This window comes from Armigeres subalbatus, chromosome 2, assembly GCF_024139115.2.
Source record: "Armigeres subalbatus isolate Guangzhou_Male chromosome 2, GZ_Asu_2, whole genome shotgun sequence".
NCBI lineage: Eukaryota > Metazoa > Arthropoda > Insecta > Diptera > Culicidae > Armigeres > Armigeres subalbatus.
Window position 1 is genome coordinate 400,222,308 of NC_085140.1, and position 21,508 is coordinate 400,243,815.

General features: G+C 37.8%; 1 protein-coding gene across 1 annotated transcript in view; it reads left to right on the forward strand.

Annotated features, from left to right (window-relative positions):
• Window positions 1–4,521: 4,521 nt before the first annotated feature.
• The window catches only part of LOC134213276 (facilitated trehalose transporter Tret1-2 homolog), a 65,986-nt gene continuing 48,999 nt past the window's right edge, over window positions 4,522–21,508 (forward strand). Inside the window, exons 1-2 of the mRNA XM_062692171.1 lie at window positions 4,522–5,467; window positions 15,278–15,310. Of these exons, the coding sequence (XP_062548155.1) occupies window positions 5,454–5,467; window positions 15,278–15,310 (47 nt within the window). The 5' untranslated portion in view covers window positions 4,522–5,453. The remainder of the gene's footprint in view (window positions 5,468–15,277; window positions 15,311–21,508) is intronic.

Genomic DNA, 21,508 nt, shown 5'->3' on the forward strand with positions numbered 1-21,508 from the left:
CATAAAACAGCGTGGAAGTGGGAAGTGGGATTGGGCATTGCAACGTCTTCAGCTCTGCTGCTTCTAAGTTCTGCGGTATACACGGTGCATCTTGCCTAAGGAAGGAGTATGGGAGAAGGATGGGATGTGGTTTGTCATTGATTATAGACACGGGCGGCGCCAGAGTTTTGGAAAAGGTGGGCCACCAGCTCAAAATTATTCCAGAAATTCATTTGGATACCGTAAGAAATTCCATTCCCTCGGAGATTTCTTCAGTAATTCCTTCGGAATTAAGTAATTCCCTTTGAATACAAATAATCCGTGCAAGTAATACAGCTGAATCTTAACCACTGTGCAACTGCCCAGCAGCTGCTGTGGCAGTCGGTCTCGGAGTCGAGGACCGATGTCGCCCTCCTGTCTGACCAGTACAACGTCCCTGTCGATAACGGCAATTGGGTGGCGGACGGGTCTAGAATGACGGATATTTGCACGACGGGACGGTACCCTATCCAAGAGATAGTATACTCCACTGTTGAGGGTGTCGCGATAGCCACGATCAATGGTGTGTTCTATTGTAGCTGCTATGCCCCACCAAGGTGGCCATTAGAACAGTTCAACCAGATGATCGATAGGCTATCGTCTGACCTAGTGGGTCGTGAGGCGGTCGTCATAGCAGGATATTTTTAGGCTTGGACAGTGGAGTGGGGCAGCCGCTGCACCAATCGCATGGGTCGAGCGTTACTTGAGGCGCTTGCGGTGCTCGACGCAGTGCTAGTCAATTATGATTCCACTAGCACGTTCTGAAGGAAGAAACATTTGTCAATCTTGGTCTGGCACCAGATTTGGACTGGATAGTAGACGAGGGTTACACCCATAGTGATCATCTAGCAATTAGCTTTAATATCAACTATGGCGTGCAACATCCGAGGTCCGGGGATAACCAATCACTTCGACAGCGAAGTTTTCACCGCGGCCCTGGGACTGGAAGCCAACACTGAAGGTCTAAGCGGGGATGCGTTGGTAGCTGTCCTATCACGCGCGTGTGACGCCACCATGCCGAGGAAAGCCCTGCCGAGAAATAACAGACGCCCGGTATACTTGTGGAGTGCCGAGATTGCGGCCCTTCGATCAACCTTTCTCAAGACTAGACCAAGGATGCAACGTGCCCGCACCGAGGATGAAAGAGCGGATCGCCGTGAAGTGTTTCGAGCTGCGAAAATGGCCTCTAACAAGGCCATCAAGAGCAGTAAGATAGCGTGTTTCGACAAGACCTTCAAGATGTAATTTTTGAAATTTTTTTAAAGTAATTCCTGGACTAAATGTTTCCTAAAATAATTTTTCAATGAATTTCTGAAGTGATTCCCGAAAAAAAAACTTTAAGAATACAAGATGTCTTTTTTTTCAAGTTCGTTTATTTGGTAGGCTCAGCCGTGTATAACACGGGTTCTTTGTGATATATCAGAATATCTTAAAGAATTTTCAATTAAATTGCCGGAGAAATGTCCGAAGTTACTCAAAAAAAAATCGGTAGAACTCCTTGATGAAGCTCTAAAGAAATTTTGAATGAACCTCAAGGATTTCTTCCTAAAGTTCTGGAAGGGATTTCGTTAGGAATTACTGGAAGAATTTTTTTAAGAAATTCCTGAAATAAGTGCTTCTTAAAAAAACATTTGCTTGAATTCCTAAAACATTTTCCAGAGAAATCCAATGAGAATTTTCCGAATGAATTCTCCTAAAGGTATTTTGGAAGTTTTTCTTGAAACAATTTCCGGTGGCAGGTATTTCGAACTATTTTCTGTACGAATTTCGACAAAATTTCCAAAGTAATTCCAAAAGAAATTTCTGAAAGAATTTCAGATTTTTTTTTAAATTCGTTAAGGAATGTTTGAAGAAATATCGGAAGAAATTCTCGAGATGAAAGAATGCCCAAGAGATTATTATATTATAGAGATATTTACGAAAAAAAATTCTAGTAGATTTTCTGAACGAACTTTTGGATAAATTCATGAAATATCACATGGATGATGATTTTCAGAGAAATTTCTTAGGCAACTCCAGAAGTAAATTCCCAAGGAACTCCTGAGAATATCCGAAGAAGTATGACGATAGATCGACTGCAATCTCGAAATTTTTTGGGCATGAAGCAAGGCATTAAAGATTCTAATCAGGGTGTTGTTTTACTACTGTCCGGATTTTCGAAAGAATTCCTTCCGATATCCAAGAGTTTCTGGAGTCATTTTCAAAGGAACTCCTGTAGAAATCTATGAATTGATATGAAAAAAATCCGTTTTTGTTTACAAATTCCATTGGAAATTATTTAGGAAATTTCTTCAACAATTCCTTCAGAAATTCATTTAGAAATTCTTTTCGAAAATCCATCCAACATGTTATTCGAAAATTCCCTTAAGAATTCATTCGGAAAATTTCCCCTGAAATACATTCAGAAATTTCTCCTGAAAGTTTTCCAAACATTCTTAAATCCTTTGAACATTCCTCCTCGGAAAACCCCTCCAAGTGTTTGGAAATTTCTCCAGAAATTTTCCTTAGGAAAACAATTTAAAATTTCTTCTAAATTTTCTGATGGGCATTTGTAAGGAATTCTCAAAGGAATTTCCAAATGTAATTTCCGAAAGATTTCCAAAAGCTAATTTCAAAATGAATATCCGATGGTCTAGCAGGGGTGCTCAGAATTTTGGGCGTTTTTCCCATTAATTTGCTTGTCACACAATGAAAAAGAGCTTTCTTCTAACAAGTTAATACTTGGACGAAAGCTTTCAAATATATCTATCAGCTGAGGGTATTAAAACGAATATTGGTGTCGAAATCACTCCGTGCGACTTGATCAAAGTAATATTACACTGCGGCCCGCGGGCCGCACCTTTGTTTTGCTTTGATCGTTTTGTACGGAGTGAATTTAACAACAATATCCATTTTATTACTCTTAGCAGATAGATATATTTGAAAGCTTTCGACGAAAAGAATGTCGGAAATTCCTTCAGAATTTAGTTTGAAATTCCGTTTGAAAATTTCTTTACGAATTCTTTTAGGAATTCCTTTAAAAATTACGTCGGAATTCTTCTTCTTTTTCTTCTTATTGGCATTACATCCCCACACTGGGACAGAGCCGCCTCGCAGCTGAGTGTTTATTCAGCCTTTCAACAGTTATTAACTGCGAGATTTCTAAGCCAGGTTACCATTTTTGCATTCGTATATCATGAGGCTAACACGATGATACTTTTATGCCCAGGGAAGTCGAGACAATTTCCAATCCGAAAACTGCCTAGACCGGCACCGGGAATCGAACCCAGCCACCCTCAGCATGGTCTTAATTTGTAGCCGCGCGTCTTACCGCACGGCTAAGAAGGGGCCCCTCGGAATTACCTGTGGGAAATCCTTCGGAAATTCCTTTAGTAAAACCTACGGAAATTGTTTTAGGAAAACCTTTGCCTGAATTTTAAAGAATATATCTTTCTCAATCCATATCAGGTGGTAGGCCTCATATACACATTTATGTACGTTTAAGGAATGGGCCTGGGGTGAAACGCACTACGCGCTGGTACAAAATTACTCATGCATGAGAAATAGACGGTGAACGCATGGTCGTTTGTAAACCTTGTTTGGTTGAACGCAAATTTTATAGATGAGTAGAAAGAATCACATATTGTTGATTGATTGATTTATCTTTATTTAAGAGATTTTCAGGCATATACTGGCTCATCTCTGGCACAAATTGTTGAATTACAGTGTAAATCATTTTTCTCAATCTATGCGTTACAACTCTTCATTATCGAATTATATTGAATTGTTATGAAAGTATTCATTCAGAAATGTAGTATACATTTATAACATATAAATATACAATAGATTTTATGTATTGGGCCCCATGGGTGCCTTTTTGCCGTGCTCCATGAGCAGGGAGATGACAAAACAGCATATCTTCTGTCAGTCTGTTCATATAAAAGTGAAATGGTCTATGTTCGTATCCGCATAACCCGGAAACGGCTGAATGAATTTTCTTATTTCCTTGAGCAGATGTGTTCGTTATAGTTTCCGACAGGTTTGTATGATAAGAGTTGAGTAAATCGTGAAAAACTAAAAATAAAATGGAAATTCCGCATGAGCAGTCACAACACACATGTTCGCCTACTATGCAGGATAACGTCTGACATATAAACATAATTTACATAATCATGCGTAGATACTTTTGTGAATATTTAATTCCACATTTTCAGAACAAAAGTGCGTGCTAAATACTATCTAGTAACACCTATGCAAGGCCCATGATATGCAATTCTAGCTTGTTATTCTAAAAAGACGTGCCCATTCCCTTACAACTGATTTACACTCGTGTTTGTCTCGAGAGTACTAGTTATCGAGTAAATTCTATATACCTACATATGGTTGCTAAAACAGCGCTCTACAAGAGAAAAAAAAAAATGAATCGTTGTTGACTACCATATGACCAGAGCGGCTCGTTTCTTCTATATCGTCATCGACATCGTGCACCCCATCTATCAGCTTTGTTTGTCGCGTGCTGCTCAACAGTGGTTCAGTTTGGCTCGCAACATCAACGGAGATGGTTGGATTTTCTTCACGTCGTTAGTTTGGCGGTGGACGGTTGTGGCTGTGGTATTTCCCTCTTTTTTGCGATTCTTTTCTGTTTTCCCAAGTCATCTCGCACTACATCTTACTTACCGGTTAGTACCAGTTTCAGTGCAGAGAATAAGTTCAATAACTTAACAAGCAAAGCGGAGGTACAAAGATTAGCCTCCAAGTCTGCTACATATGCAGCGAGAAGAAAAAGTGCGCCCAAGTTGTGGATATTCAAGTCACCATCAACGACCGGAAGTGGAAGTCATCAGCCAAGAGAGAAAAGTGAATAAACGTAGGAAAAACTAAACGAGCTCACGTTCAATAAGCGTATATGCTTTTGTGCGTCCGGGTTCGGGTCGGAAAATTCGTTTTGTCGTAGCTAACAACGCAGGGTGTTGTGCCATTCGTGTCATGTGACTGAAGCCACATTTTACGTCGGAACCAGTCAATCAATGATATCAATTCAATGTTCAGTTTTTAATCGGTTGCCAGTTCGTTGACGCATCGAGCGAACAGCATAAATACAGTGCCAATATAGTGCAAACGAAAACTGTACCGAGTGTGAATTCACAAGCAGTTAGAACGGGTGTTGACGGGCTGAGACCTTCTTCTACATTCCTTACGGGTGCATTGCTGTCGATATCAACAGGTGGTCCAACGATTTTTTTTTGTTCGACGAAAGTAGAGTACTTCTGGAGAATTGTTTTTTTTTTTGTGTTATCAGCCTGAACGGTCGCTACTACGGTGCTAATCGATATTGGTTAATTGGAAGTGTCCTTGTTACCGCTTTAAATCATTCGTTGATTGAGGACAGGCGAAAAACATAGGCGTAAATCAATTCTAACGGTTATTGCTGTAATCGGCAATAATTTTCGTCTAGCATGGATCCATTGAGGTAAGTTGAATGAATTGTCCTATTTACAATATTATATCAAACATTCTAGGATTCAATATTCATTATTTCATGTATGTATTTGCAAGCTTTTCAATGCAACATTACCGTATTGACGTATTTCCGCTTGTTGTTTTTTAATGCACTACCAGAAATTAAGTGAGAGTCTAAACAGCCATCAAAAATTTATTAATTAGCATATGTATGGCAATGAGGTATTGTTTTCCAAGTTCAGGCCATACTAGCTTTAACGACTAGGCTTCATGAGATTTATCATACCTATTGGAAATATCGCTTTTTATCTTTTAGTTCCTTCAACATTGAATCAATTTGCTACATATTCTCTCGTATATTTTTATTTTAACATATGTCAAATTTATTTGACTCAAGCACTTAAAAGAAGAACCAGTCTGGTGCTGAAGGTCTCTTTAGTAAGACAATACTTCAAGCACTAAAATAATAGTATATATGTATTAGATTACAAAGTTTTAAAAAGCTGTTTTAAACCGCTGTTGTCGCGCAAATCGTGTTAAATTCAAATTTAACTAATAACAGTCATAACTGGTGCGTCAACCCTTTATTACCTCAAGCATCCAGTTCCTACTTTAGTGAAAACAGTTTACGTCATCTTTAACTCGCCGAAGAGCTATATATATAACCCTCTTGGCCTTGAATCACCGAAGAGGACAGTTATGGATAAGCAAACAATAAAAGAAGTTGAAGATTCAAAAGTCTGTCTTCTGATTTTTATACAAGAGGTGCTTATTGGCAGGCAAGATTCAATCAAAACATACATCGAATTCGCCTCGGTGGCGCCAAATATTAAACACAGCCTGAACGAATCAGATAGCAAAATAATGATCCTTGTTGCCACAGTAAAGCTGTTATTCAACGCCTTGCCCTAAATAGTGATTAAAGTTTAGTATGACAGCATGTGTTACTGCGAAAGACCGTACGATTGTGACAAACTCTTCCGCTGCAACCGTGTATTAACTATCTCATGTTATATAGATGTCATGTATGAAATGTATGAGCCAAACTTAATCTTGAATATGGCTAAGCTCAAATTATGCTCCTCTAAGATGACAGCATCGCAATATTTGACATCAATAGTACACTTTATCAAATGTCTATGTCAGATTTTTTTTTTGTTTTCCAGTTTTGCAATAACAAATGTTTCAGATTTAAAAAATACGATGGTTGAAATTTTTGTTTCTGCAACTTTTAACAATAAACTTAAAAGTTTTTTAATACATTCACTTGGTCGACGAGCATGGTGGGAATAGTCGTTTTTATATTTGTTTCATATTTATGATATGCAGCAAATATTTATGTTGACAAGAAAATGTTCGCAATACATCAAATATTTCCAGGATGATTTTCCATACTGGCTGGGCATGTGCTAATACAATAGCTTAATACAATACATTCACTTGGTCTATTCGACGACAAATTCAGATCGATTTCAGATTTCAATTTTTTAATAGAGCATCATCGTTCTGATCATGTGATATGCGAATGCAGAAATTGATCACTCGCTGTTGCCAAGTGAGGAATTGTTCGAAGAACACTAAACTGAAAGAAAGAAATGAAGCAAATTCGAAATTTGAAGGTTACGAAATATGAATGATCAACAATTTAATAAAACATATGATGTCAAAGCTAAGGGGAAACTAAGGTAAGATAGACTGCTTAATGTGAATTAACTCCTTGGCACTTGAATAGTGTTTCAACGAATTTCCTTACAGCTTTTACCGGATTGTTTGTATTTTGAACCCGTAATTATGCATTACCATCATTGTTAATATGTTTGTGATTTCTTTAAAACAGGAATTTACAATGTTACGTCAGTGGTGCATAATACCCCAAAGAATACACACGAATTGATTTATCAAAATTCGACAGTTTTATTGTCTGGATATATCCGGTCTCAACTAGTTGACCGAACGACGATAAATACCATCGTCTCGAAACTGCAGAAGAATACGACCCTCTTAGTATAGAAAGCTGATTCACAAAACGAAATAAAAGTCAATGTAGCATTGCACTGATGTTGTCGATGAAGAAAAAGGGTATAATGGCCAATGGGCTGGGCGAACAACAAATGCAATATCTTGCTAGTTTTGCACATAACACACTCAAGTGCCTACATTATGTTTTTCGTTAAAATCTGTATTAAAAAAAAGTTTGAATTTGTCGAATGGAAGACCCATAAGAGTCCATAATAGCAATATTGTTTTTTTATAGTCGATACTTAAATTGATTTTTATGATCCACTTAGCATTCCATGACATAACATACATCGAATTTTAACTTTGGAATGTAAGTTAACTTTTTCTATGGATTTCAAAAAAAAATATTAATAAGGAATCTACTTCAATATAATTTACCTAGTACATTCTTTAATCTGAGACCCCGAATTCTGAAAGAAATATTCTATGTTAATATAAAAAAAATAGAAAGAATTTATTTCACTTATTTAGCTTACATATAAACAGATAACGCTGTATCAAAAATTTGACGCCACAATACACGTATATCTCCCTGCTCAATTGCGGCCCACGCTTGCCAAGTCGTTCAACAACAATCAACAATATCAACAATTGGCACCGAAATATCATTTAAATATCAAGATATGCCATGGATAAGAACAAACTAATGATACATGATATTGATCACCACAAATAACATAACTTGATCTCTTCATGATACTTTAGTGCAAAATAATGATATTGTTATCTGATCTTTTATCTCTTATATCAATCATGTCCATACCTTATTTAGCTATCTTATTATTATTATTGAGCTATTTTCGTCTACTCGGATTGCCGTCTGACATTCTTGCAACATGCCCTTTCCATCGAACCCTTCCAGCTTTAGCTACCTTCTGGATATTGGGTTCGCCGGCATTGAGGATGGTGATCGCTTCGAAGTTTAAACACTGCAGCTTGTTACCTTTCCGGTAGATGAAGCCTATGACCCCTTCCTTCCACTCTTCCGGTAGCTTAGTTTCCCAGATTCTGACTTAGATCCGATACCATACTTACCAGTTGCTTTATTGGTCTTTAGCTGTTGGATGGCATAACTATCGTCCCTCAAGGTGGGGGCTGGATTGGCTTCTACCGTCCGCTGCCTTGACTCTCACTACCTTTACTCTCAGTGTCTGTAGTGCTGCTTTTACCTTTCGATAACCACATCTCGGCTCGCGGCACGAAGCTTTTACGGGATGCATTGAGTAAGGTGATATTTTTTTCATAAGGGAGAATGCATTTACGCACGACTCAGCACACGTGCTTAGTATTTGCCATGTTACCACACGGTAGTGTACTGGAGTATCGGACTCAACCAGTGAAGGTAATACCGACTAAACTCTACTGGGCTCTACCCATCATTTCCCCCAGGAACTGCCTACCAGCATTACTTCTGGGGAATAGGCAGCATTTATTGTACTCGCTCATTCACGCTCACACAGGCACTAATCCCGTATGAGGCTTACTTGGGTGCTCTCTCCAACACTCTCTCTGACGCACCATATGAGTCTTACTTGGATGCTCACTGTGAGGCTGATTTGGATGCTCAATCTATTCTCCTCAACCATGCCTCGAGGTGTCGATAGACATAGGTACCGGCAGATCTACTCTTTGACCCTCCTACCTCGGCATGTGCAGTATGAGAACGGTTGCTTCATTCGCTCTAGGTCGTACCGCGGCGGCCGACGGTACCGAACAGTGTTGATGACGGATAGTTTTGGGCGCAGTTTAACCATCAAAAAATAGTGGTAAGAGTCGACGTTAGCACAACGCGAGATATTGTGAAGAAGGGACGTCCAACAATCATAACGTGATAAATTTTTGGTTTTGACTTCAGTTGGGGGGGGGGGGGTTATCTCCAGGTGTATCGATACGGAAGGCTGTGTTGGAAGTAGGTGCTGCGAATGACCATATCCTTGGAGCCAACGAAATCTATTAGTCGTAGGCAGTTAGCCGGCTAAACTTTCCAATAGACGGTCTAAACTTCTTCTCTTGGCCAACCTGAGCGTTCAAACCTCCTATGACAGATTGTGGACGTCATGGCTTGGGCAGTTGTCGTACTTACGTTCCAGCTGCGTGTAGAGTTCGTTCTTATCATCATCAGTGTGTCCAGAGTTTGGGCTATGGACGTTGATTATGCTAAAGTTGAAGAACCGACCTTCGATCATCAACCAGCACATTCTTCCATTGATCGGCCACCACCCGACCACACGCCTTCGCATATCTCGCATTGCTATGAAAGCTGTTCTCAGCTCGTGTATGTTGTCGCAGCTCGGGTAGATGGTATGATTATCTTTAAATGTTTGTACCGTTGACCCCTTCAACAAACCTCCTGCAGCGCTACGATCCAAATCCACGGTCCTTCAGCACATAGGCGAGTATGCATGTGCTCCCGATTATTCGTTGCTTGTTTTTTTAAAGCTGGCTTGCAGGGCTTCACACCGACCCCCTAAGTTTCCAGAGGACCATGGTGCACAAATTTTCTTAGAGTCCCTCGCTGGCACTCGGATGCTGATCAGCAGATTCGATTTTCTAACAATTTTGTGTAAGAACCCACCAAAACCTGAACTGGGCATATGCGAAATTGTTAGATTCTTATTCAAAAAATGTAAGCTCACAAACAAATATTGTTAAAAAAACGCAAAATCGTAAGGTCCCATACAATATTTCTAGACCAACATTTGAAAAGGGCATAACAGCCAAAATTTATTCCTTCTGATTCCTGGTCTACATATATAGTAGGGTGGTTCAAAAAAATGATTTTGCTCCACAGCGCTCATCTGACTCTTTACCATGTTCTGAGTGTCCTCTGAAAATTTTAGCTCATTCTGATTAAAACTGATTTAGCACAAGCCATTTCAAGATTGCTTGCAAATTAGTATGGAGAAATTAATTTTTTCATTATACCGATAATGACGCTTCCCCAATAGGCGCAGATTAAAAGAAAACCTATATGGCTAAAAGTAATACTCAATAGCTTTCACCCAGTGAAAACTGCATCTGAATTAATCGTTCCAATAATTAGTAATCGAATTTAGATTAAACCGTAGTTTTCTGGAGCTAATTGCGTAACTCATCAACAGGCAACATTGCTGCTCGTGGCGCGAAAGATAGCACACACAAATTCAGGCTACTATGTTGCACTGCACGTTACAGTGATGCCCTCAAAGAAGTTTTACGATCATGACGACGACCGTTATTGAGAGACGATCATTACGATTACTAATTATTGGGACGATTAATGAACACGGGGTTTTCGTTGGGTGAAAGCTCTTGAGTATTCCTTTTAGCTATACCTATAGGTTTTCTTTTAATCTGCGCTCAATGGGGCAGCATCATTATCAATATAATGAAAAAATAAATTTCCCTATACTAATTTGCATGTAAACTTGAAACGGCTTGTGCTAAATCAGTTTTCATCCAAATGATCTCAAGTTTTCAGAGGACACTCAGAACATGATGCAGAATCAGATGAGCGCTGTGGAGCAAAATCGATTTTTTGAACCACCCTAATATATAGCTTTATATGTAGACGAAGAATCGGATAGAATAAATTTTGGCTGTTATGCCCTTTTCAAATGTTGGTCTAGATTTGTATAAGAATCTAGCTTTTTCGCATATCCCCAGTTCTTATACAGGTTTTGGTAGGTTCTTATACAGAACTTTTTTAACAATCCAACGTATTCTGCGTATGTGATACTATAACACAAAAAAGCCAAAACCAAACACACTAATATTGTAAACCCAGTTTATAACGACTACTAAAGTGCGCGGGCGATAAAATATTGCCACAGCTTTCATCGAAAGCGTAGGTGCGAAAGCAACAAATCTTTTCGTAGAAATATTTCAATAGAACAGCGGAGTGTACAAAAATTGAAACACATGCAGTAAGTGATAAAAATGTTAAAATCAAACACACAATTTTAATAACGAAAAAATAAGCCGTAGTTGGACGCCACTACTAAAACTTTTAGACAGCAATATGTCGGACATGACACACATAAGTACAACAAAATGCAGCCTCTGTAAGTCAAACAACACAAACATACCTCTTGGACTGGTCCGTTAAATTCACTGTAAAACATTCAGAAAATTTTAGAAATCCCTGAAGAAGGTATAATAAACACCGAAACGTCGGATAGTTGACGCAAAACCCGTTTTAGCTTATCATAAAGACTGAAAGAGCCGAAAATACCGTCGTCAGTAGAAAAAATGGTTCAATATTGACCGTTTAGTACTTGTTTCGATCGTCTTCTTTCCAGGAACAATTTCTTTACTTTGATGTCAGCTTCGTAAGCTATGATTAATCTCTTTCGTATTGATGTTTGCCAGGAAAATACAACTTGAAGTGGCTTTTCCCGTAAAAATAAAAAAAAAAACAGATTCGATGGATACGAGGAATTGACTGATATCCTATCGTTATTAGCTGGTTATAGAACAACTTCCCGCAAGGGCAGCTGTTGTATAATTGGTAATACGTCCGTGTACTTAATGGAATAGTGTGGGTTCAAGTCCCACCGGCAGCCGAATCTTTTTTCGCAATATCTCATAAAAACACCTTAAATCCTTAAAATGGCAAACTTAACTATGTGTATCAAAATTTAACATCTTTTCCAAAAAAGAAAAAATCTGAAAACGGCCCAGTTTCAAAGAAAAGGAGTATATCCGATTTTATTTTTTACACGGGGGATCGTTTTCAGTTCAAAATTCAAAATGCGTGATTTTGTCAATTTCTCGTTCCACCTCAATTTCCATATTTTTCAAAATACCACCTGATTTTTCTTCGATTATTTGTGGATTTTACGTGGGGCCAACTCAATGTTTCGATAAATCTAAAAGTCAAAAATAGCCAAATACGTGAAAAACGACCCTTAGTTTTTACGAGACGAGCCAGCCTCTGGCTGAAAGTCTCGATAATCTTCTCTTCTATATACATAAAAATGAATTTCGGTATGTCTGAACCTTTTAGACTCCGACGCTACTGAACCGATCGGCGTAAAAATTTGAATGCAGAGGTTTTTGGGGCTGGTGAAGGTTCTTAAGATGGTTTGAGACCCCTCCCACCTTTGAAAAAGGGGGCTCCCATACAAATGAAACACCAATTTCTTCATAACATGAGAATTAATCAGAGAATAAATTAATTTCAGGCGAAACAAAGTTCGCCGGGTCTGCTACTAAAGAATAAAAAAAGACCCTTAGTATACAGGATTCATGGAGACGCATGATTGCTCACCATTAAACTGGCCCAGGATAGGAAAAGTTGTCGAATTCTACGGGGCAATGAAATTCAAAGTACACAATCCAACGCCTAATAAATCAGCTGAAAATTATATAAAAGTTCATTTATTCATCGTATGATGTTCTGTGGAATTGATCTTTAACATATCAACTGTCTTTGTTGCAATTCTAAGCTCAATCGAGCATACCGAACCAATTTCCCGAACGAAAAAGTGACGGAGGTGTATTCTCCTATGTATTTCGGCTGAAGCTCCCATACAAATTTCAAATCAAATGTGCCAGCTTATGCAACAAGCGATTGAGCTGAAATGTTCAGAGATTGGTCTTCTTAAGGCACAATCCTGGGGGTGTCCCGATGAATTCGACAACCGTTTTTTCTCCCCATACAATGCTGGGCCAGTCAACTCACCATGGTGTTTGGTGAATCAATGACTTGTAAGAAGGTTCCTCCAAACACACGTAACACGATTCTATCGCTTGGCGACTGCGATTCTGTCGCCGTTGGTATGGAAGCGTAAATGGGACGGGACATTGCTTGAAGCGATCCAACGATAGAAGCGCGGCGATGAAATCGTTTAGGTCTAGGGTAGCCTTTATTGTATCTCCAGAACGGCTCGCCCGACATTTCCAGTGTTTTAATATATTTTGTAAAATTGAAAGATTTTCCCATCAAAAACATAAAAACAAGAAGTCGTCGCGGACCCTCGCAGTAAAAATAGAGAAATACGCGTTTCCTGCGCAAACATATTACCTTTTTTGGTGAAATGTCTTCATCTGTTATAACTCGAGTTTTCGAAATAAAAAAGGGTCTGATTATTTTCGGAAAGGAACAGTTCTACCCAACCACACGCAACGTAACCATTGCTATAGCTGGGCGATTGTCGCCATGGCTCTATCGCTGCATGCAAGGTTCCCTTGACACTTCCATACTATTACGCCAGAAAATCGCAGTCGAATCGTCTGTGTTTGGGAGAACCTTTTTGTATATCGGTTTCTCGTGGAGTTGTTAATATAACACTCATATTTTACTGAGCAATTTGCTTGCTCTTCGAATGGGAAATACAAACATAAACCATTTAATAAATCCCAAAGTATCAGATGCCACCCTTCCTAAACTGAGGTATGCATCTATTTAATCATCTGTATTATGATTACACGTGCGACGTAAATGGTTGGAGTGGTTTTTAATTAGCGTATTGTCAAATCTTGAGATATCTACTTCTGGCTTGTTTTCCTAAATATCGTAAACTGCGACGTCGAAGATTAACTTACGAACAAGACTACCGAATGCAGTACTTATAGTGACAAAGATTGGAATTATTGTTCACACAATGGAACGCACACAGTTTCCGGTATCTGGCAGCCATCTGCATCGTAGTCAAAGAATAAAAATTTGGATACATAAATATTCAGATTACATTTAACTTAATGGATTGTAATGAACGACTGTTTAGCAAAACAAAGTAGTTGAACCATGATGGCGAATTGCTTCTTTGATGCGATATAGATCTTAAAGCTTTATTTCAACCGGATTTCTCATGACAATCTAAAATGGTATAACGGGAAGAGGCTACTGAGCAATAATAGCCATATTGATAAAATGTTTTTAATTATTCTTTACCATACAAATTCCAAATGCGCATAATTGAAGTGTTTGATGACCGCATTTAAAACAGCCAATACATATATGAAAGATACTTCAAACAGCTATCTATCGCTCCATCTAAAAAACAGACCGCTCTCAGTGTTTAGAATCTATACACGTGAGCTGCATACCCGAGATAGCGATTAACTGTCGGGAATCGCCCAGACTTGAAACAACGAAAATGGCGAGCGTAATAAAAATAAACCATAAATTCGGTACGTGGGGGATGCGAAATGGCTTTGTTATTGAAGCGTTTTTTCACCGGGATTTCTTTGTAGCCAAACAGGCCGTGACGTTGGCGTGAGCGCGCCCTACCTGCAAGGTCGATTTTATAAACGATGGGGTCATGAACAGTTAAGATTCTTCAATCCATGCGATCGAAAATAATAAATCAGATTCTAGAGCTGGATAATGTATTCATGTAATGTAAAATGATGACAAATATGTTTAACTGGTATCCTACTTATGAGCTATTACCATCAATTTGATCTTTTTGAAGAGGTAGAAAAGAAAGTTGCGTCTTGGTTAGACGCAATCCAAATTTCAACTGCTTTTGCCATAAGACATGAACAATGCGGCAATCTAAACACTATGTCTTATTGTTACTAACTCATCTCATACAATATTTATAAAGTGTGATGATATTACGTTGTATAATATGTCAATTAATTGTTAACCGCACGCAAACCAAAGCCCTTCAATGGTAACAAGCTGTGGGCGCCCGCCAGGCTGGCTTTTTTTTAAACATCCAGAGAATCTTCCAAGACCATTCTCACAATAAAAAATGGGTCATGAAACTAGTATTCCAATGCAACGTAATCCCCCATACTACTGTGAACCCCCGTTGAACCAATGTGATATTAATACAATTTTTATCGTTCTTCTCCGTCTCCATTCCAGTATCGGTTCCAGTGTCCTGAGCTTGCACCAACGGTAAGTGGAATCATAATCATCATCTTCATGTTGCAGCGAACACAAAAAAGGTATCGTCTCCGTCATCGGTCATATTTTATACAGCTTTATTGAATAACGCCACGCAATCACAGGTTAGGTGACTATTAAGTAGCGCGAATCGGTGCGAAAAAAATGCAAACCGATTTCTGACCACGGTCAACATGGCAAGCGAGTTGACTGTGAATGAGCAGCGCACTATGGGACGCCAAGCGGACGTAAATACAGGAGTCAACTTTTGCGCTGGGATAAAAAAAAAAGCAACGGCTAAAAAAAATTATGAGATCTGAAATTTCTTCTTTCATTTACATCCACTAACACTTTTGTATCAACAGAAAAATATTTCGTTTCCTATTTAAAAGCTTCTTCAGTGTTATAATATTGTTATTAAGCCAATATTATTCCTCAACTTTTGTTGAACACATACGTTACCTAGATTGTTATCTTGGATTTGTAACATTACTAATAAAAAAAAATGTTTTGTTTTAACTTATAAAAAATATCAATTGTAAACTTCCTCAAATAGAAAATAACATGATTTTGATTATAAATCATCTGGACTTCAATCCGCATTAAATTCGTTCGAAGCTTTGTCATCCGTTTAAATAAGAAAGGCGAAAACAACAAGTGGTATGAATCATTGTTTTTTTTTGGAGATAATATTCCATAGTGAAGCAGGATAGTCAGTTGCGGCATCGCATCGTGTACCGGTTTGCTAGCTTTTTGTTGGAGGTGGTTATAGTATATAACCCGTTAGAAGAATTGGATGGATTAACAATGATACAGTAGATGATTTAAAGTTTGGGAGAATAGATCAAGTGACCGCTTTTATACAGTCGAGTACTTGGGTTCAATGTCATACTTGTTCCATCATTATCAGAAGCCAAAAACTGATGGATGCTTTCATCCAAGAAACAATTATTTTACCAAAATGTCATATATACGTCTCTGCTTCTAACCTACATGTAATAATCTCAGGTTCAAATACATTCAATTTTGATTGGATCGAGAGTAACAATTTACAAATCCAGCATATACTTTCGTACGATCTGTATACTTATTATAATACGTAAAAATTATCCCGCATCGTCTATAAATGAAATTTGGGTCAATGTCTGCAAAAACGAAGATTAAAAAGTATTCCAAAGATAAATGTTAACCGATAAGGTTTTTCCAGTTATCGTTATGATTGAGTTTTGAACTGGTAAAATCCAGTGTAAGCTTATAAACAAGTCACGTCATTGTTGACTTGTTTTTATTTTATCAATTGCGCTTTATTCGATGCACTTTGTTTGGAAAATTATGTTTACCTCACAATCACAAGGTATAAGAAAACACTTCAAGAACTAAAAAGCTAAGTATTATCATGCCCTGAAAGAAAGACACTTTTCGCCTTTCTCGTACACCAAGGTGTAACGAAAAGGCTATATATTCACTTCCAAGACGATTTTGTGATAGAAGGTCCGGAGACCCATAGTGTTACATACCAATCGTCTCAGCTCGACGAATTGAGATGATGTCTGTCTGCGTGTATGTGTGTACGTGTGTATATGTATGTGCGCAAAATAAAACTCACTCATCTTTTAGGCACTTATCTTGATCCGATTTGTTTGCATCCTAGGAGCATTCGACGGGGAATCCTGCCCCATTGTTTCCTATTGAAAATTGGCCATAAGGGCCAAAATACGATTTATATACAAAAAAAACGCTAAGAAATTCTCACTCAATCTGATGTACGAAAAAGGCACAAACACCGCTAGGTGGATCAACCAGGTTTTTTTTTCATTTTTTTTGTTTATTATTAAACAATGATTTTCCTTAATAAAATTGACTCCCTTGTACCTCTACAGAGGAGCAACTGTACTAATAGTGGCATCGCATAAGACATCACTGGATAGCACTCCTATGGCAACCAAAATTAATTTTTACCAATTTTTGGTAGTTGTTGGTGTTACATAACATCAATCTCATATTTGTTAGCAAGTTTAGGCCGTTACAAATATTTAATTAACATTGTGTCCTACTGGTCTCTGAAGGGTCAAGCCCCCCACATTAAAATAAAAAAAATAAAATAAACTCCTCGGATTTGTTAAAGAATGTTTTGAAAATCCTCAAAATTATCCGAATTTTATTTTGTTGTCCCTTCCAAATTTTTTTTTGGCAAAAAATCCGAGGGGGGAGACAAAATTGTTTTTAAATATTTGTATCGGCCTTATTAGTTTATCTATATTGGCTAAGATTTTAAGGTGAAAGTGGGTTGAGTACCAAACAAAGCTTTGAAAATATTGGTACAATAAAAACTGTCATATGCTGTAGTAGTATTGGTATCGTATTTATAAAAAAAAAACAAAGAATAATAGTAGGGTGGTTCAAAAAACGACTTAGCACCACCACGCTCACTCGATTCCGTCCCATGCTCCGAGTGTCCTCCAAAAACCGATTAAAACAAAAACTGGTTGAGCGTAAGCCGGTTCAAGTTAGTATGGGAAACTAAACCTTTTATTACACTGGCTACAATGCCTCCCCTCCAAACGCTGGCGAAAAGAGAACCCACATAGCTGAAAGCAACATTCCTGAGACTTCACTGAACGAAAACCGCACCGCAGGAAAGATCCATTGATTACGTAACGCAAAAATAGCATTTTATACCCCACTCACCCCCACGTCACACTTTTTGTATGAAGCATTTGCCCCTTGCGCGATTGTGTAGACTAGACTAGACTAGAAGTATCTGCCCTTGGTGCGATAGATATCACAGACAAATTCTGGGTATTTTGTTGAATTGCATGTTTCACTGATGCCTTTTGAGAAGCCTAATGATCATGCTAAAGATTCGCAACCTCGCTTAAAATCGATTCCCAACTATTTTAACGACCATTCTATATGGATTGTCTATGGAGCTGAAGCTCTTGAATATTTCATCCAGTCATATGGTCTCCCTCCTCGCCATCGCCCAATGACGGAGTGCCAGAATCCAGAATAATGTTAAGTTCAACCTCGCCATATCAACTGTCATACAAACCTGAAACGACCTGTATACGGAAAGCCTCTAATCAAACCAGCCCAAACCATCGGATAACACCCAAATTATAAATCATAATCGACTGAGCGTGGCGGAGCAAAATTATTTTTTGAACCACCCTGTTTAATAGTTTGCTGCTGCAGGTGCCGTTGTTTACATTCGCTTCACGATCAGTTTTTAATCGTTTTTTTCGGGCAAAAATAGCAGTTTATATTAAGTTTTCGGTTTGAACAAGTGACTGATTTCGAAAATTGATGTTTAATTTGTATTCCATCAACATTTCGGGGTGTTCATGTGCGGAGAAGTGAGTAAAACTTGATATTTCTAGACCAACATTTGAAAAGGGCGTAACAGCCAAAATTTATTCCTTCTGATTCTTCGTCCACATATATAGCTATATATGTAGACGAAGAATCAGAAGGAATAAATTTTGGCTGTTACGCCCTTTTCAAATGTTGGTCTAGATTTTCAATGCCCTTTGAGAAGAAGTGAAGTGCAGTGATAAACCCACCAAATCGCGAACGGCTAATAAATTGGCACGAAACTGCTGATTTATGATATTATTCGAGCCGAAATACATAGGACTCTTTGGATAAACATGTTCATTATCACGGGAAGTGAATAAATATGCTGTGAACAGGTTAGTAATTTGAATATTAAACTTTTGTTCGATGCTGTTCGAAGCATTCGAATGCTGGCGGGAGAGGGGTGCGGGAGGTGTGGGGTTGACCCGTGGAAGGTCCGGTGCCATCTTGACTGCAATCGTGGTACTCTTCCAACTATGTCCTTAAAGCTTTAAATTCCGCATTATCCAAAAAAAAAATTCTTCAACGAATCTATTAATATCTCAACTATTAGCACCGTTATCCTGGTTGGATTTTTTTTATTAGAATTCAATTTAATTTTTATTTTTAAAAGTGATGAATGCCTACGAATATTGGAATATTGGACCGATAGAGGCATATTTTGATGACTGATAATTTTGACTTTTATATTTATTTATATTACGTTTTCTAATATACGAGAAAGACCAAAAAAGATAACCCGATTTAGTAAACCAGCACTCCGATTCGTTACTACTTGTCTTCAGAAGCGCCGACCAGCACCAAGTCAATACCATGTGTCAAGTAAAACCACCAACGCGAGACCGGTAATTAAATACACATTTATCTTGAACATGCATTCATGTAGGTACCAAACACTTAGTACTGATTAGTAAGCGACATGTGGCAAGTTATGACAGCAAAGTCAAATGCCTGGTGTGTTTCTAATTGGTTTGATCGGCATTTGCACGCTTGCTCTACTGTCAGCAGTTATCGTTCAGTGGAAGTTTGCAGTTATGTATGTACTTCATGACCGTATAAAGGATGTCACATAAACCGAAGAAATGGTTGTTTTTATTTGAACAAGATCACTATGGTGTGAAGTATCACGAAAATTATTAGTGTTATATTACATAATTATATCATGTTTGTTTAGATTCCTATTAAAATTTTTATTATACAGTTTTGCGTAAGACAGTATATAACATCCCTTAAACCTTCACAGGCAATGGTTTCAAAATTGACTGTTCCGTAGCTCAACGTTAAGATGCTTTGTTTAAATGTAAACCATTTTGAAGATAATGGCCGAGCTCAAGTCCTTCAAGCTTGAGGCTGGTCAATATTTTTTGCCACTCATTCGGAAAAACTCACTGAAGAAACAAATCCACGACAGCAGCAAAAGGCATTGCAACATAGACGACAGCTAGCTAGAACATAGCAAGACTGCTTTCTTCGCTAAAGGGAACTATTTTCCAAAAGGAATTCCAAGTCGCGTGATTGATTAATCTGAGCTTGACGATTAACAGCGAGCACGTTTTTATAGCTTTTAACTGCATGCAACAAAAACAGGTGCTCCATTGTTGGCGTTGAGCAGAAGATGAACAAAGATAATTTACATATGAGCTGGCACGAGACTCTATAGCGGCAACAAAACCAAATTATCGGCTGATTGATATAAGTCGTTAATTTGATGATGAGCCCAATTATCAATATTGACCAAATAAAATCACAATGTTTAGTCTCTATAGTATAGTTCAAGAAATATAGGTACATAGCTTAGAGAGAATTTTAAAACACTGTGATCAATTATTCATGTGGCATATATGTACTATCATAGTGTGCACAGTACTTAAAGCTCACGTAACTGAAAAAAAGTAACATAAAATTACATAACATTAAAACCAATTGACGAAAAAAGCAAATTTGTCTTCAAGTCACACAGTACAAATCTTGAAAATTGGTGATTAGAACGGGTTGCTCACGATACAATTGTTTGTGAAACTGCGTCATTAAAATAATTCAACTGAAAATATCGTATCAGGTACTAGTAGTGCTTGATACGTATGATTGGGTGGTAATAGATAACGTCCAATCAACAACAGTCGTAGACTTGTGGATTTATTTTCAGTAGGTTTCGACGTGGGCAAGGCCTCACTGAAGGTGCAGCCATTATCAGCATGACAATGGCAGTTGAATAGTTCGATGCAATCAAAATGTTTCAATAAAAATCCGACTAGACATAGCTTTGCGATAAGAATTTATCTACATCTACATGAAAGCTCAATGAATGGTTATGTGCTGTCAATAATCGATTTCCGTAAAAAAGGAATTGTATCTGGTACATGCTGAATGTTATCTTCTTTTTTTCTGTGCATAATAAGTTAACAAAATAATCTTAAAAAAAAACTAGGTAGAATTGAAAAATTGTTCAAAAAATCTCGTAAATAAAGAAAATAGAGTGAAAGCAATTACTAATAACCAAGAATAGGCTGACCAGATCATGTAGGTTAAAAAACGGAACAAACGCGCATGTAAAAAAGAACATGTCAAAAAAACTTGTGATTAAATTCCAGAGCTGTGGAAATTTCAAAATTTATGTTCTTAATTTTTCGTGTCAGAAATTAGAAATAATTTAGAGTGAATCATTCACTACCATAACCTTCTATTGTATTAAGTTAGTTGTGAAAATACTGAACTACAAATATTTCACACTTCAAAGGGATGCGAAACAAAAAAATACGCATCTCTCTATATTTTTAAAAAATGTGGAATTAAAATTTTATTTCAATCTACTCTTAGACATACATTAGGGATTTGGAAAAATATATTAAGCTC